The sequence below is a fragment of the Diadema setosum genome, chromosome 12 (assembly GCF_964275005.1).
Source record: "Diadema setosum chromosome 12, eeDiaSeto1, whole genome shotgun sequence".
Taxonomy (NCBI): Eukaryota; Metazoa; Echinodermata; class Echinoidea; order Diadematoida; family Diadematidae; genus Diadema; species Diadema setosum.
The window spans coordinates 22530847-22547790 of NC_092696.1; the positions used below are offsets into that span (position 1 = coordinate 22530847).

The 16944-nt window shown below is 37.4% G+C and overlaps 1 protein-coding gene across 1 annotated transcript in view; it reads right to left on the reverse strand.

The window, feature by feature from the left end:
* LOC140236048 (soluble guanylate cyclase gcy-31-like) overlaps positions 1-16944 on the reverse strand; it is a 78353-nt gene that overhangs the window by 14946 nt on the left and 46463 nt on the right. The window contains exon 3 of the mRNA XM_072316023.1: positions 11261-11462. Coding sequence (XP_072172124.1) covers positions 11261-11462 — 202 coding nt within the window. The remainder of the gene's footprint in view (positions 1-11260; positions 11463-16944) is intronic.

The following is a 16944-nucleotide window of genomic DNA, read 5'->3' on the forward strand; positions in this document are numbered from 1 at the left end:
AGATTTCCAGCGATATGGGAGCCACACACACATCCATCTTAACTAGATTTCATAGTAGTTCAGACGATGTAAGCACACGTACAGCAAGCTCTCAAATGTAACAAACTCGAAATTAATTCTTAATAACCATATCATAAAAATTATTATTTCTCATCTCTTTAAGATTCGACGTACTAGGACGAATAGTCGTTTTCACTACTGTTTATTAGCTACGATAATGAAACCATAGTTTGCAATATAATACATAATATAATATATAGAAATGATACGTTTGTAAGATAACCTCTCGACAAATAGGAGAGGTGTCACGGGTTAAGAGAATAAAGAAAAACAGGCACCGAATAATCAACATAACACTCAAAATTTAAACAAAAATCTGAAGAGCCAGTTTGTAGACTTTAAAAGTGCTTCTCTTGGGATAGTATTATCATTTAGGCAGCTCTCGTTCCTTAACAAGGGACTTGCCTCTGTGATGGTTATTAAATAAAGAAGAAAAAAAAATCTTTGAAAACCCTCCCCATACCATAACAGATCCAAAATCCCGACAGGTTTTGTGACCAATCCATCACAACCCCGTGGGCAATGTTTGAGGGTGCTACGTTCTGACACATTGGTGAAAGTTCAACAACTCTTTCACATAAATTCGACATTATTAAAAGTTTCCTCATTTCGCGTAATAACAAAAAGAAATAACAACAAAAAATACATATTGATGTAATTTCTGATTTATCCAGTGAATAATCAATTAAGAAAGAAATCAGATGAGCTGATGAAGCGTCCAGGATGGTATGTGAAACCGTTCTCGGAATTGAACACTAAGTCCACATGCAATGATTTGATTCTTGTTTCTAAAACGATTATATGATATTCTTTCTGTTGCACAGAGACAGACTCCGTCATGGACTACGTAAGATTTATTTCACTGTGTCCTGAGTTACATTACTTTTAAATCATTCATGTGCACACTCGATCAGAAAAATAAAAATGCTGTGATGTAATTAAAGAGAGATAGGCACACACTGAGGACATCTCACAAGGCTATTTAGGAAAGTCACAATTTCAACACTTCATTAGATCCATGTAAATCTTTATCTTTTAATTGTTCTCATTCATTGAGTTGATCTTAATGAAAAAAAAAAAAAAATAACCACAATCTTCAATACCGTGCACACAAGGCAGTGGCGGTAAGGGTGCGCACAAGGTGAGGGGAAAGGTCAATGTATGAAAGGTCAACGAAGGGGTGACCCTCACAGGGAATAATAATGTGCAAGTGCAGTGTTGTGCTTGTCACAAAAAAACAAAAAAAAAAAAACAACAACAACAACAACCAAACAGTGTGTATATGATATATAATGAACAAACACACTGGCTCATACTCTGCGACTCGAATTCGATTCGACCTGCGTTGCAAGGCGGGCGCGAATTATCACGTTGCCATGTGATGTGGGCGGACAAGATTTCACGTCCTGTCCAAAGCTTTGCGCATGCGTGTATTGTTCCTTGTAGCCTTTTCAACCATGAGAACGTCGGTGATGCGAAGAGATTAGATCTTTTTATATTCTTGCTAATTTCTTTCGAAAACACTATACATTTCACTCAATCAGCAGCATCAGTTTTGACAAGAGAACAGAAAGGTCGACAAGTCATAGCACGCAAAAAAAAAAAAAGTAGAATAAACTTCGAAAGATCTCGAATAGCAGTCGAAAAAGTGGACCGGGGAAGTGGAATTGCACGGATAATTCTTCAAATGACGTCGCAATTGGAAGTCCATTATGTCGTCGTGAGCAAAAAGTCGCGTCAGTCTGATTCGAGAACGAGTCTAGTCAAAGACGCGACGACGACGACGAAGAAGAAGAAGAAGGAGGAGGAGGAGGAGGAGGAGGAGGAGGAGAAGAAGAAGAGAGCTGACCGACAATTCGCAAGTCTCTTCTGTCGTTGCTGACGTGGTGACAAACGGTGTAAGACAAGGTAAGTGGAAAGAGCTGTAAAGCCAGCGTTGCGCTGGAAGAGCTTGTGTTAGAATTCAGGACGAATCGAAATCGGATCGCAGAGCATTCGGCGGCCTGAACAAACATCGAAACGGGGAAAAAATCATTCATGCAGACAAGAGTGGCTCTGTGTTACTTCAGTGCGATTCCGATCAGATTTCTACACGCGACACCCAGTCGACTAAGCTCAGAACACTACGCATCTGTGTTATACATGTACAACAATAACTTTCGTTCGTTGCTGTTATGCCGACAGTAAATATATCTATAGGTACTGCACTTCAAAAGACGTTATTTCCAAACGAGTCTGTTCGTTACGAACATGCCCCCTAGCTATCTACTTACACATTTACCACTCATATATTCTCTAGGCAAGAAAAAAAATACAACATTAAATATATTAGATTTTTTTAAAGAGTGTTAAAGAGAGCGAAACATAACCCAACAGCCAAATATAGAAAAATGAAAAACAACAATGCCAGCCTGCTTTCTTGAGAGCGCTCCGTGCTAAGATAATAATGATTAAAAAAACAAATATCATAAAGGTGTTATACCTTTTTGATTCCCCGTTGGACCATTTTTATTTTGCGTCGGCTTTAGCAACCACGGGTGAACTGGCTGCTGGGTGCGAGATATACGCACTTTACAAACAGAATGGGGGTTGGGGGCACAGGTTGAAAGATGGTGGAAAATTAATCATGTCATTTATCATAACGCAGAGGAGAAGATTATTAGACTCTCGCTTGATCTGCAACATTCAGCTGAACCAAACATGAAAAGAAGAATACTCCTGCTATTATAGCATCACCTCTCTGAACTCAATCATGATAAAAAGTATGGGGGCAGGAAGATGGAGAGCTTGGCCTATAGAGGGAACCTCCCCCCCCCCCCACCCTATCCCTCTCCAAACTCCGGATGGAGACTCTATACATACATGCTGAACCCTCCTCATTAACCCATCTCCTCATTCCCCTCTCATCTGGCACAACCCATACCACACTCCTCCCCTTCACTGTCGATTACCAATAATACCCCACTAAAGCCCAATAGAGTGGTAGTTTCTGTCACTGTAGCGTTTAAAGTTAGGAGCCACACGATTACAGGTACTGTTTACCATTGGGAGCAGTGATTTAAAAATTTTTGAGTTGTCACAATTGATGCATTATGTGTAGGTCAGTTGTATCATAAAACATCCTACCATTATATACAAATTTTGTAATATATCCTAAGATATAAGGAAATATCACTATATTTCTCCATAAAATAACTGTAGACGATTTATTCCAGAAATAATTTTATTATAACTATTGTTCATATTTTGTATAATTAAAAATACTTAACATTGATTATACTCGTTTAAAAGATTTTTACATTGATTGTTTCTATTCTTATCTCACCATTTTAGACCTATTTTGAAATACTAACAGAGTTTTTGTTTAATCTGCAATGGTAGATAATGCCGTTAAGGTCTCACACCAGGAAATGGAGTGCATTTTTGTCAAGAACTTCACCCTTATCAAATAGAGCTAGTGTGCCTTTGTATCTTTGGGTAAGACAAAGTGATGAACCGAGGGATATAGGCCATCATCGCTCATGTGTGAGAGGTATAACTCCTTGGTCCTACAATACGCCCTCTACGTTTACACATCAGAAATAATTATTACGTCCTCACAACAAGCATGTATTCTGCTCATGTTGCCCCCTATTAGCAAATTATAAACTCTAAGGTTAAAATACCCCACCCCTCCCACCCACCCACCCCCTCGCCCTCCCTCCCCCCCCCCCCCGAAAAAAAAAACGAAAAAAAGATATGCACGACTAGTCCCATTGCATTCGACCGTGAGCAGATACCCCTATTATAAAGTGATGTGAAAAAAGAAAACATGTCATGCAGATGAAAAACTTGACCGTTGCATAATGTAGGGGTAATTCGTGTGCAAGGGATGACGGTTGATGTTGTGTGGTTTTTTTTTTTTTTTAAAGGACGAAGAGTGGAAGAGGAGTACTTGAGCATTTTCATCCATACCATATGTTTTGACAACGAGGGTTGAGGGAAATTCTCCAGGAATGTGACAGTAATTGCAAGAAATATACATTATGATTTCAGACTATTTGACAATATTATACTTATGCACGATTACAGCGCAAACATATGATAACGTATCTGAAAGGGGCGAAGAGGCATGGGAGGGTATAGGAATGAACTGAAAAGAGGTTTTTAGTAAAAATAAAAACAACAACATCTGATCAAATCGATGACTTTGAGCAAAGTGGTGGGTAATACTGCGCTGATGGTTTGACGATCGCTCAAATGATATCACAGTAATATCAAGGAGCACACGAAGGCATTGACAATATTAAACTGATCAACCAATATCCGGTCAAAATAAAAGAACAAAATACAGAACATCGATGTTTCACATGATCATCATAAGAAATCAATAAAAGCTTTAAATCAATGACAATCACGGAAATATGACTCGCATTAGTAATACCAACACAAGCTGGAAAAAAATTATTTTATAGTTCATAAATGTGTACTGCCGCTTATTCCACGATGATAATAAATCATGAGAAGAAAAAGGCTACGTTTTGCGTTAATTTTTTAGCAGATTGGCTATTTTTAAGAATTTAAGTAGAAGAGGAAAATACGGTATAGAGTTTACAATGTCCACAACATGACTCATCTTAGCTGACATGCTGTTACTCAGATCGTATTCAAACAAAAGAAAAAGGAACTTTGGGGTAAAATAGCTCGGTGTTAACATCAATCCACGTTAAGATTGAACAGGGAAAGACTCAGCGATTCTGTCAATTGGGGAAAGGGGAAGTAAGGGGATAAATATAAAGGGAATGCAATAGGGAGGGGCTTGCAGCTATGGCGATGCTCACTTTTGGAAGCTGAAAAATAAATCGAAGGTGGGGGGAAAGAACGGTGATGTTGAACATTACAACAACTCCAAGTGCGGACAGGTGGTTTACTTGGTGGGCGTGTTCAAAATAGTGTTAGCGAGACGAAAAGGAGAGATGAGGGCTTGGATTTGAAGGTGAGAAATGTCGGTCAAAGCTACAAGGAAATTAAACAAATGTATTCCTTTTTTATCTCTGTACACCTGCCGAAATCATACATCATACGGGCTTTCCGTTTAATTTCATTTGAAGCTGGTTCGTGACCCTCCTGCCCTACATCTGACTTTAAATATGCAGGTGCATTTCGCGATTCCATCTAAATGATGGAAAAATATTTGGTAGTCTGACATATAAGATTTGAAGGTTTCGACCTTCACTGAATGAAGGAAAATGAAAGTTTAATAGTTCCAAATCAGAGAGTAAAAGAAAAGAACTCGAGAGGGTGTAATTATAGTATCATTTGACTCAACCCACGCACTAACGTATCATAGAAAGAAAGAAAGAAAAAAAGAAGACAAACTAAAACTGAATTTATAGAAGAAATGGACGGAACCCAAGATTTTAGAGACCTCTCCAGATATCTTATATTCCCATACATCACGTAGCAACTATCCTTTTTGTTTGTTTTCCTCTCGTTGCCTTAACCAAACACTTCTGGCACCTCGACACAAAACGGGTCACGTAGCAACTTTGTGTATTTTGAATTTAAAGTGCGATTCCACGCCATATTTTGAAGTTGATTTTCATATAAAGAGCGAGATCAGATAAAAGAATTTCACGGTAAAGGATTTATCAAACTCGGACTTGAGATAAGAAAGGTATGGGTTTTTAACGTCTGACGTGCAAAACAAATAAAAGAATGATAATTGTCATCAAATCAACAAAATCTGCCATTGGTTTGTGAATAGAATAGAATAGAATAGAATAGAATAGAATAGAATAGAATAGAATAGAATAGAATAGCATAGAATAGAATAGAATAGAATAGAATAGAATAGAATAGAATAGAATAGAATAGAGTAGAGTAGAGTAGAGTAGAGTAGAGTAGAGTAGAGTAGAGTATAGAGTAGAGTAGAATAGAATAGAATAGAATAGAATAGAATAGAATAGAATAGAATAGAATAGAATAGAATAGAAGAATAGAATAGAATAGAATAGAATAGAATAGAATAGAATAGAATAGAATAGAATAGAATAGAATAGAAGAATAGAATAGAATAGAATAGAGTAGAGTATAGTAGAGTAGAATAGAATAGAATAGAATAGAATAGAATAGAATAGAGTAAAGGAACATAATATAACATAACATGAAATAAAATAGATTTAGATAAAATAGAATATCATCTAATCACGTTTTGCGTTGATGAATTACAAACCTCTCCCCCTTAAAGTCACCATTGCCATAGGTTATTGCTAAATGCATGGGTTATTGTAAGCAACAAAAACTTCGATTCACCATTCACGAATCAAGTTCTATTTTAGATTTAAATAAGAAATAAACGTGCAAAAAGGTGGTGAAGTCTTGTGTGTAGTAAATATGCAGCCATGACGTCATCCCCTCCTCTATGACGTGTATTACGTAGGTCCTACTTATACAACAGATGTACCACCGTTTCATAGACCACGTGAAAACTTCAACATTCCTTATGTTAGTTATTCTATAGGTCCAGTTTGATGACACCTCTGTAATTCTGTTTTTCTGTTTTCACTCAGTTTTTTTTTTGTTTTTTTTTTTAAATCCACATTGAGGTGGTTTGGAATCGCACTTTGAAAGCGGGACTGGGAGAGTGTCGGCAGTTGGAATCTGCGGCACACAGAAAGCTGAAATGGTGCTTCTGTTTGTCTGCTTGTTTGTTTGTTCGTTTGCTTGTTTGTTTGTTTGCTTGCTTTTTCTTTTTCTTCAAACGTGCCTGTGTTATCTTCGGGTCGAAGTCTAGGAAGAACTAGACCATTGGCGTTGGCATAACGGGGTCCTTGTTTAGGGAACCAAGGATGAAATTAATACATAAAGAAAGAAACGATTAGCAAAAGAAACGGGATGAAAACATGACGTCAGTGTTAGCTACCGTGTTAAGATGTTAACACTTGGGACGTTAGTATGCGGGGAGGTGCCTGATCTAATAAATTTGAACGTACTGAATAGACAAATGGATTGGCAGATCCACAAATAAAACAGAAGACATGGGTTGACATCGTGTGTAAACGAGTTACAAAAACGATTTTAATCAGAATGTTAAAGTGCACAAGATATGCATCTAATCAAGTAACATGTTTTAAATAAATATTATTGTATAACACTTTGAGAAAGTACAAATGACATACTGGTTCTCGTAAAAAAAAAAAAAAAAGTAGAGACACAAGAACAACTAAAAAGAAGACGACCCAATACAATGAAAATACAGCGTTTGAGATTCAGTGATCACATAATCTCACATTAACTCAATCATGAATCATGAAGTTTAGCAAAATTGATGCCATAGGTGAGGGTATATTGTGCGCGCTAAAATTAACATCTAAGTTATAGATTGACGAAACGATGCAAACATGATTATTATCACCATGGCGCTCTTGCCATCTCCCTGATATGGTTCTTGCAAGGTTGCTATTGTTGTTTGCTGCATGATCGATCTTTTCGCTGGGTGTATCTGCCAGCTCATGGTGTGTGTCAATCGATCAATAGAATGACGAGAGCTTAAAAACTGAACTAATCTAAAGCTTGACACACGTTTTGTTTGTTTGCTTTTTTGAAATGTGCTCCCCTATATGGTAGGTCTTATACATCACTCTAAAAACCAATCACGTAGAAGCGGCTTTGTGTAACTATGGTTTCTTTGTTTATGTCTTTTCTTTGCTCTATTTGAAATTCTTGTATCTCCTATTGACATGGATAATGCACATGCGCTACGTAATCTAACTAATGAGACTCGCTGATGGAATTGTCACGTGACCTGTGATATGAGGCCTGGTTTATTGGTGTTGCACTGAAATTATATCTGACATAATATGATGGAAGGTGAAAACACTGTACACTATACCTGAATATGAAAATATCCACGCATAGAATACGTGCTGCGTGGTCTGAATACTGACTTCTGAAAACTGACTTCTATTTGGCTCGAAATGAATGCCACGGCCGTGGCCATGATATGCGTACGGAATGAATCGGGTGGACATGCAGCAGGCCTGTGTGCACGTTAAGTATGTTGGTTATAAGCCCGCGTACGTGCAGCGTGGTAACGCATTTGGTGGGGAATAATTTGTATGCACCATGAGTGACAATAATGTGATGTCACTGTGCCAGACAGCGATAATCTATACAGAATGTTAGGATGATTACATGAGCGATCCTTTAAGCCATAATTCCGTTGTTGCCACGGTTCGACTTCTTAATGATATCTTGTCAGCTCAATTTGGTCACGGGAGAATTCAACTTTCTTTTCACCCGCTTGACTCCGGTTGCTGCTATCATTTTATGCCCTAACGGTGCAACTGTATGTAAACTACGACTAGTTCGGTCCCAATTAGGGTGCGTCGCATACTTTCTGGCGTATCTATTATCGACACGATTCATGATTGAGAAGCCACGTCAAATGGCGTGGACACTGATGAAAAAAGATCTGACGACCCAAAAGAATAATCTACCGACGATCGCACGAATGGAAGATTGATTTTGTCTTCGCGGCCGCCTCCACGCATTCCTCAACGGCACCCTGAGCGACTGTTTTATGTCACAACGTGCTTAACATAAAGAGAACACGCGTAGATATTGTATTAAAGGGAAAGGTCACTCCAAGTTATAAAAAAAAAGAAGTAGAACAAGATGAGTTACATTGATTTAATCAAAGAAAAGTACAGAAAAGAAAAATAAAGGAATTTAAAAGCCTGATGAGATTTCATAAAATGAATATCAGTATCAGTCAGATTATGCTAATGAGATGAGGTAAAATGATGCCAAAGACCCACAGCTCTTAACTGGTTAACACATGGAAATGATTAGAGCCTGCGTGTATTAAACATTTTCTAGGCATAAATAACTGAAATGGTAAAATCAGTTTAAATTCATCTAAAAGGGACAATTTAGTGAGATTTAGCTTGGCAAGGCTTTTAAGAACTTATAGGGAGATAACAATGTGTCATAATTACCTCATCTTCGGAACAAAATCGTGTCTGTGACTGACATTCTTGAGTGGAGTTTTGCTTTAAATGTCGCCTAAATAAACGGTCGCGAAAGTTGTTTAGTAGCTTGACTATTGAGTAAGCAGAATTGCAAAATGTTGAATTACTTTCCACCGCAATTTAGTGTCGTATAAACGAATATTGGAAGGAGTTGTGTATGTGTTGCAATACCTTTACATTTTTACTTTATTTTCTATGAGATACGAATTGATTAGTCTTGATACTGATCGAAAACTTAGCAAATGTTACCAGCACTGTTGATAAGGACAGAATGCGATGAACTAGTTGACGATACGGCGTACAAGAAAGTTTTGTACACCAACAAACCTTGCTCAACTTGAGCACATTAGATATCGGAGGGCAAGTTTATTATTTCCATGAATCCCTTCCTTGGCTGGTAAAAAACCAGATAAATCATTGAACCCCAAAAGCAACTGTGCTTATTACAACAGTAAGCTGGGTAAAAACAAAACAAATCAAGAAAATGTGCACTTTCTAATCAGGTGGAAAGCTTCAAATGAAAGGGATGAAAGAAAATTACATTGTCATTTTTCTCATTCAAAATGAACAATAAAAACGTTTGGTTTTTTAAATAAGTTTTATACAGAATTGAGAGTCCTATGAAACATTCTCATCAGTTATGTTCCTCTCATTTTACAAATGCTCTGCTTTATGCTTTAATCTCTTGTTTTCAGAATTGAGAGTAATTACATTATTATTTGCTTTAGGATACTGATCAGTTAATATGAGCAAACAAACAATCTAATCAATTTAGGATTGGAAGATCAGCAAATTCCCGACTAAAATTGGCAACATGGCATGATACAGTTATTAATTTGCTAATAATAAATTCAGCTATAATATAGTCTCTATACTTGGACACTACTTTCGCTATTACAGTTAAACAATTGCACTTAGAAATAATCCGCTTTTGATATTTAAACTACACATCCCTGTAATCTATTACTATTAAGATCAAAATCTGCCAGGCGCGTGAACCACCCATCTCCCAAACACGTGTAGTCCCAACTCATCTAATTCGAGGTATTGCAAATCACAACGAGTTACTAAGTGGCCCTCCCGGTTTTGCGTGAGCAACGGGTTTCACACTTTGCTGCTGCGGGCAATTTTAGTAAAGCAAAAATTTGGGTGCGATCGAGGAAAACATCATGTTTGCTTCGCTTTAGGGGAGACGTGCATTATTGGACGAACACTAGGACAAGTAGCAGCGTTTCATTGGGCGAAACAAAGTAGCCAATTGAATTAACATTAACGGCCATCGTGCAATCACGTCATAATACAGGAATGACTACTTTAAAAGAAAATCGCATGCAAGTATAGAAACCTACGTGATGTAGTATGTGTTCTTATATTATGTAAATTGGCGTCATTCCGATTTTGTTCTTATAATTCATCAATGTCAATTTTTAAGTGATTAGTGATGGGAACAACAATTAACGAGCTTTAGGCCAACGTGGTATTCACAACGTCCATGTGTACTACGGAAAGCGAATTGCTTATATGATACCTGCCATAATATCTTACCAAGCAAAGTTAGTGTGAAATAGTACCAAAGTAGACGGTAATGTTCAACGACCAGTCTAACTCATGTGTGAGAACCTACACAGACGCTTATTCATCTATAAGGGCATATAAGATGAACATGACGTTTGTTTCCATACTTTCATTATTCAAAATAATGACTAGAAAATGCATGGAATCATCACTGACATTTAGAGTTTTCGGTCACTGCTGGTTCACTGCAGTAGAACTCGAGGATATGCATAGAACGCGCCACACTAACCCATAATACTAAAATTATATTCACTAGTATATTATGCAGCCTTATTCGAACTGAATCAAACGTCAATAGTTATTTCATTAATGAACTAGAATACCTGGTTTTCAAAAGATATTTGTACACAAGCAGGTTGCATCGTTAACAAATGAATAAAAACAGATATCAGAAGGATATTTTACTGGGGACGGGTGTTATTTCTTTAAATGTAGCAGTACGTGACTCGTTTTTGCATTTCTGCACATGATATCACTTGCGTCAGTCTTCTGCAAATTAGTAATCATTACAGTTATCAATCATAGTGAATCGTCATTATATCTCCTTGTCTATCAAAACAAAATACGATATTCGGAAAGGCTTTATACGAAAGGTACTTCATTGGCTTTACCTCCTTCGCTGCTATCACCGTCATCATCCACCAGTTGGTTCACGGGACAGACCGGTGGGGGCGCTGTGCTACCCGTCTGGTCCTCGTCTTCGGCCGCGACCTGAGGCTGGTTGACGTCATAGGGACAGTTAAGCGCTATCGTGTCCCGACTGATCATGGTCTTCGAAGCCAGCTCGAAGACGTTATTTTCATGACTTGTTATCTACACATAGACAGCAACAAAAACACAACAGAATGGCAATTTATCATGACTGCAAAAAGGACGTAAAGGAAAAGATGATAAAGATGAAGAGAAGGATCACGGGAGAGACTATACGACTGTTTAATTGTTCAATTTACATTTATTTCCATTCGTCCACAAAAACTATAACAAAATGCAAACTATACATAACACAAGAATTATTTTATCATTTTGTAGAAAATACATAATAAAAGAATCATGAAGTGCATAAACTATACATACAATTTTGTTGAATAATCAGGAATAGCAATATACATTTTGGAAGATTGACAGAAATGTAAATATTGAAAGGGGGAAAATCGGCCACTGACAAGCAAAGCTTGTAAGACGTGAGTCACTTGAGACGTAATGATTATGTATGAGACCTGCAAAATATCATCCAAAATTAATTCATATATAAAACGTAAAAAAAAAACAACAAAACAAAAAACAAAAAAGTGTCTACACATATATTATGTATATGATGAATTAAGAGTTTTTATCCCAAAACGACTTAAGTCCACCCTTGTCGATTTGAGATATTTTGCGATCAAATCTGCTATTAATGAAATAAAGAAAATGATAAGAAAATTTGATATTTTCTTTTATTCACAACTTTAAGAATATTCCTTGTTATGCAGCAAGTGAGATATCACTGGAAAGGTTTTAAATTTGCTCCATCGTTAAAGATGGCCCTTAACCCATCTTGCGATCAAATTATTTATATATTCGTTGGTGCGCCTTAGTATATGGGAGACTAAAAGAAGATAATCCCTCTCACGGGTGGCAGGTCAGCTTTCAGGATACAAGTCGTTTGCAAAGTATATTCCTTAGAATAATTATCAAAATGTGTAGGGACAAGTTGGGTAGAACACTCTCTCTTCTTTCTTCAGACTTGATTATGACTCCTTTGCAAAGTATATTCCTTATGGAACATCATCAAAATGTTTAGGGACAAGTTGGGTAGAACACTTCTCTTCTTTCTTCAGACTTGATATGACTCGTTTGCAAAGTATATTCCTTAGAATAATTATCAAAATCTTTAGGGACAAGTTGGGTAGAACACTCTCTCTTCTTTCTTCAGACTTGATTATGACTCCTTTGCAAAGTATATTCCTTATGGAACATCATCAAAATGTTTAGGGACAAGTTGGGTAGAACACTTCTCTTCTTTCTTCAGACTTGATATGACTCGTTTGCAAAGTATATTCCTTAGAATATTATCAAATTGTTTAGAGACAAGTTGGGTAGAACGCTCTCTCTTCTTTCTTCAGACTTGATTATGACTCGTTTGCAAAGTATATTCCTTATGGAACATCATCAAAATGTTTAGGGACAAGTTGGGTAGAACACTTCTCTTCTTTCTTCAGACTTGATATGACTCGTTTGCAAAGTATATTCCTTAGAATAATTATCAAAATCTTTAGGGACAAGTTGGGTAGAACACTCTCTCTTCTTTCTTCAGACTTGATTATGACTCCTTTGCAAAGTATATTCCTTATGGAACATCATCAAAATGTTTAGGGACAAGTTGGGTAGAACACTTCTCTTCTTTCTTCAGACTTGATATGACTCGTTTGCAAAGTATATTCCTTAGAATATTATCAAATTGTTTAGAGACAAGTTGGGTAGAACGCTCTCTCTTCTTTCTTCAGACTTGATTATGACTCGTTTGCAAAGTATATTCCTTAGAATATTATCAAAACGTGTAGGGACAAGTTGGTTAAAGCACCCTCTCTTCTTTCTTCAGACTTGATATGACTGTGTCCTCTCACACCTAAATCTTGTTGAAAACGATCCTTGCGATTTTCTACTTTCAACATTTCGGTCATCGAATGACGTGGATTTGTCGTCACACCAGACATAAATAAACGCGCCTATTGTTTGCTCACCGATACTTACTTAATACATAACTTGATAACTTTACTTGTTTCTCCCTTCTACATACATCCGTTCAGTTTAAAATTCATGTTACTCATGAAATCAAACTTTGTTTTATAAATGCACGGTGCATACCTGCGGGGTACTTGGGTCAATATGAAAAAAAAAAAGAACTTACTGATATTGATAAAAGTGGAGAAAAAAAAACTATTCTCCCCTCTTGAAGGGTAATCTGCGGAGGAGGGGGGGGGGGGACCTAAGAGGAAAAAGAAGAGAAGAAAGAGAAACAGGGAAAAAAAAGAAGACAATGAATGTGAAGAAGAAGAAGAGGAAGATGATGATGATGATACTGGTGATCATCATGAAGAAAAAAAAAAAGAAAGGGAAAAGAAAGAAAAGAAGGAAAAGAAGAAGGAAGAAGAGAAGAGAAAGAGTAGGAGAATTATAACTATATTTCTCCTTTTTCTCCATCTCTCTCTCTCTCTTTCTCTCTCTCTCTCCCTCTTTTGTTCTGATACTCATGGATGGCAGGTCAGCTTTCACGATACAAGTCGTTTGCAAAATATATATCTAACAATATTATCACAATGTTTAAGGGAGAAGTTGGGTAGAATACTGATAGAATGCTATCATTCAAACACTTGACAACCCCTCCCCTCCCCATAAAAAGAGGAATGCCGCTAAGTATCTATTAGAAAAAAAAAATCATCCCTCTTAGGGAATACAGACATTTCACCTGGTAATAAGGGTATTGTCGACACGAACTGTCAATGCGCTAGCTGCACGTACTCCTTTATTGTGTTATAACTCTCGTATGTGTATTATAAAATGAATTAATGCGGAGTTAATGCAACCTTGACTCATCAATACTACCCCAGCTGTGGCCATGCTCGGCTTTTTGCTGTTGCTTTTTCATTTTTGGCTGATATTTTTCTTTATAGGGGTATAGAGTTGAGAAAAATAAATGTGATGACTATGGTTCTTTCATCGAGCGTCTTCGATAATGAGTTTAGGTGGCGTATGAGGATCGAGCTTCCGTGCCGCTTATTTTATAAGGAAAACATAAGGAAAATTTGGCCCGTATTGACTTGATTTGTCTTTTTACACATCGCGTGCTTGATATACGTTTACAATATTCTGCATATAGCAAATTTCTAAAACATCAGCCCCTGGCTCCCCGACTCTTAAAAAAAAAAAAAAAAGAAGATTTTTTAAGCATAAACCACGAGCACAGAATCACTGTTCCTCTTCTCATGTCTCTACTTTTGAAATAAGATATTTAACCTCAAATTTAAGTTTAAGGGCCTGACAAGTAGGCCTACATTTCCACACTTCATTAATTCATTTTCGTTCACTAACATGGTTCAAAGTTCGGCAACAGATTTTTCGGCCCTTAATAATTCTTGTAGATTAAACGAATTGCCTGCTGATATTGGTATTATACATAATATCTGAACAATTTCTCATTCCGTCTTATCCGAAATCATGACTGTGATAATTTTGACGTAATATGACATGACTTCCTTTTTTTTGGGGGGGGGGGGGCATTGTTCTTTCAAAGGTATCGTCCTTTACGAAATTATCCTGCATAAGACAATTGAACAGAAAGTGCAACAATAACCTCCACAGAAAGCCACAAGAGAGAGGGGAATTGAGAAAGACACGACAAATACTGATTTCACCCTTCTAGTGCAGTTCAATTGGCCCTTCACGACGGGGAAACCATGACTTTTGCTATTCGTTTGTTGTTCAGAATGATTACGATTTACACAATTTACAACACATTCTCAAAGTTTAATGCCCCCCTTTCTCTTTAAAATTGGCAAATGTTTGCCAACTTCTTTCTGATATTGTGCATATTTCATATGAATTCAACGAGTTACGCAAATTATAATATTTTTATTGTAATTTAAAGATATGCAGAGAAATTCAGAGATGCCCATTTCATGTTGACGAGTTGGTAAAATCCACGGCCAAACTCTCCCTGTAGTTGCTGTGTTAATGTGCCAATTTAACCGCTTCATTAATCACAGGTTCTCTATTAATAGCCTTATGCAGGATAACTTCACGATGTATTTCACATGTATTAGCGTTTACCTGTGACCTGATCAGGGCGATTCGTGTAGTTTCAAAGTTTCTAAGATTATGACATTGTCCTTTTTTTTTTTTAATCTAACTTTAGAGCGGTGAACAAAGGTTGGTTTAGTCCCCAAAATTATTCTTTGAAAGAGAGAGAGAAAAAAAAACCCATGGTATCCGCGTGTCATTTCCCTCGAGAAGTCCTGTCAAGTTTAATACAAACATCAATTCTTAATTCGGCAACTAGGCCCGTCAGATGACATTATGGTTTTCGGAAATGCCGCGAGGGTGTAAACGGGATTTACGGTCGTTAATTTGCGATTTATGACAAGTACATCGTACAGGGGAGGGGTGATGGATAGGGGGTTTACGTGCACAACAAGACGTATTGTCGGGCGGCTGACGGAGAGCAGTTATTGGGCTTCTATAAGACAATGGATTTCACCTCTTGACGGGAGACGTCTTCAAGCCCGGGGTTCGTGAGTTCACCTCGGATGATCATCACCAACACGAAGATGTTACCCCCCTCTCGCCCGATTTAGAGCGAGTGTGATGGTGGTACACGGGTGAATGTGGCGACACAAATAAAGCAACACGAATGATGTCCAAAAGATTCGGGATGGGTGGGGCTGGAAAGTGGGGTAGATGGAGGGATTGAAGGGGTGGTATGTTTACGATATGCCTATGACTTATTTGTGTTTCCCCTTTTCGGAGAAATGCAGGCATCTTTCGTTTAGTCTCCAGCCACCGTACCGTGACTACCACGAACGCAATAATATATTATTTGAGTTCATGTGAGGAAGACTGATGGCGTGATATTAAATGGCAAGGGAGACGACAGGAGGACGGATTGAATCAAATTCCAATTTTGCCATACCAGTTCACAATAACGATACGGATGACATAAAGGATTTTATACCGCGTCATCCATCTCTAGTTGAAAAAAAAAATCCAATGTGCTCCTCCATTATCAAAAAAAAAAAAAAAAAAGAAAGGAAGAAAGAAAGAAAAAGAAAATAAAGGCCAGAAACGGAATTGTGCTGAAACACACGTAATGAATGCCTCCGGAGACGAAGGACATACTGAGTACATCAGATTAGATTTCCTACAGGATTTCAAAGATTCTCATGAACGGAAAATGATCATGAATTTGATAGTATCAGAATGTTAGGGCATGGTGCAAAAGATGAGAAAAGTCGTTCTCCAAAGGTTGGCCCTGTTCTCTGATCTAATAATTAGGTTCGAACCACTGAAACGGAGACTACGAACAGGTACCAATACATGATAATCCAGAAATGAAATTCTTATGTATATCTCAATCAGAGAACAAACACCATAATCTATGAAGGTCTAAAGTGCTGCAATATGTTGAATTTGTCCCCAAAACACCCGAAATACCCTATTTATCCCTCAAACAATTTTCATGTGGAACTAATATCTCCTCACTTGGGACCTTTAAAGTTGTCGATCTTTTTCTAATGACTTTGATACGCCAACAATTTCC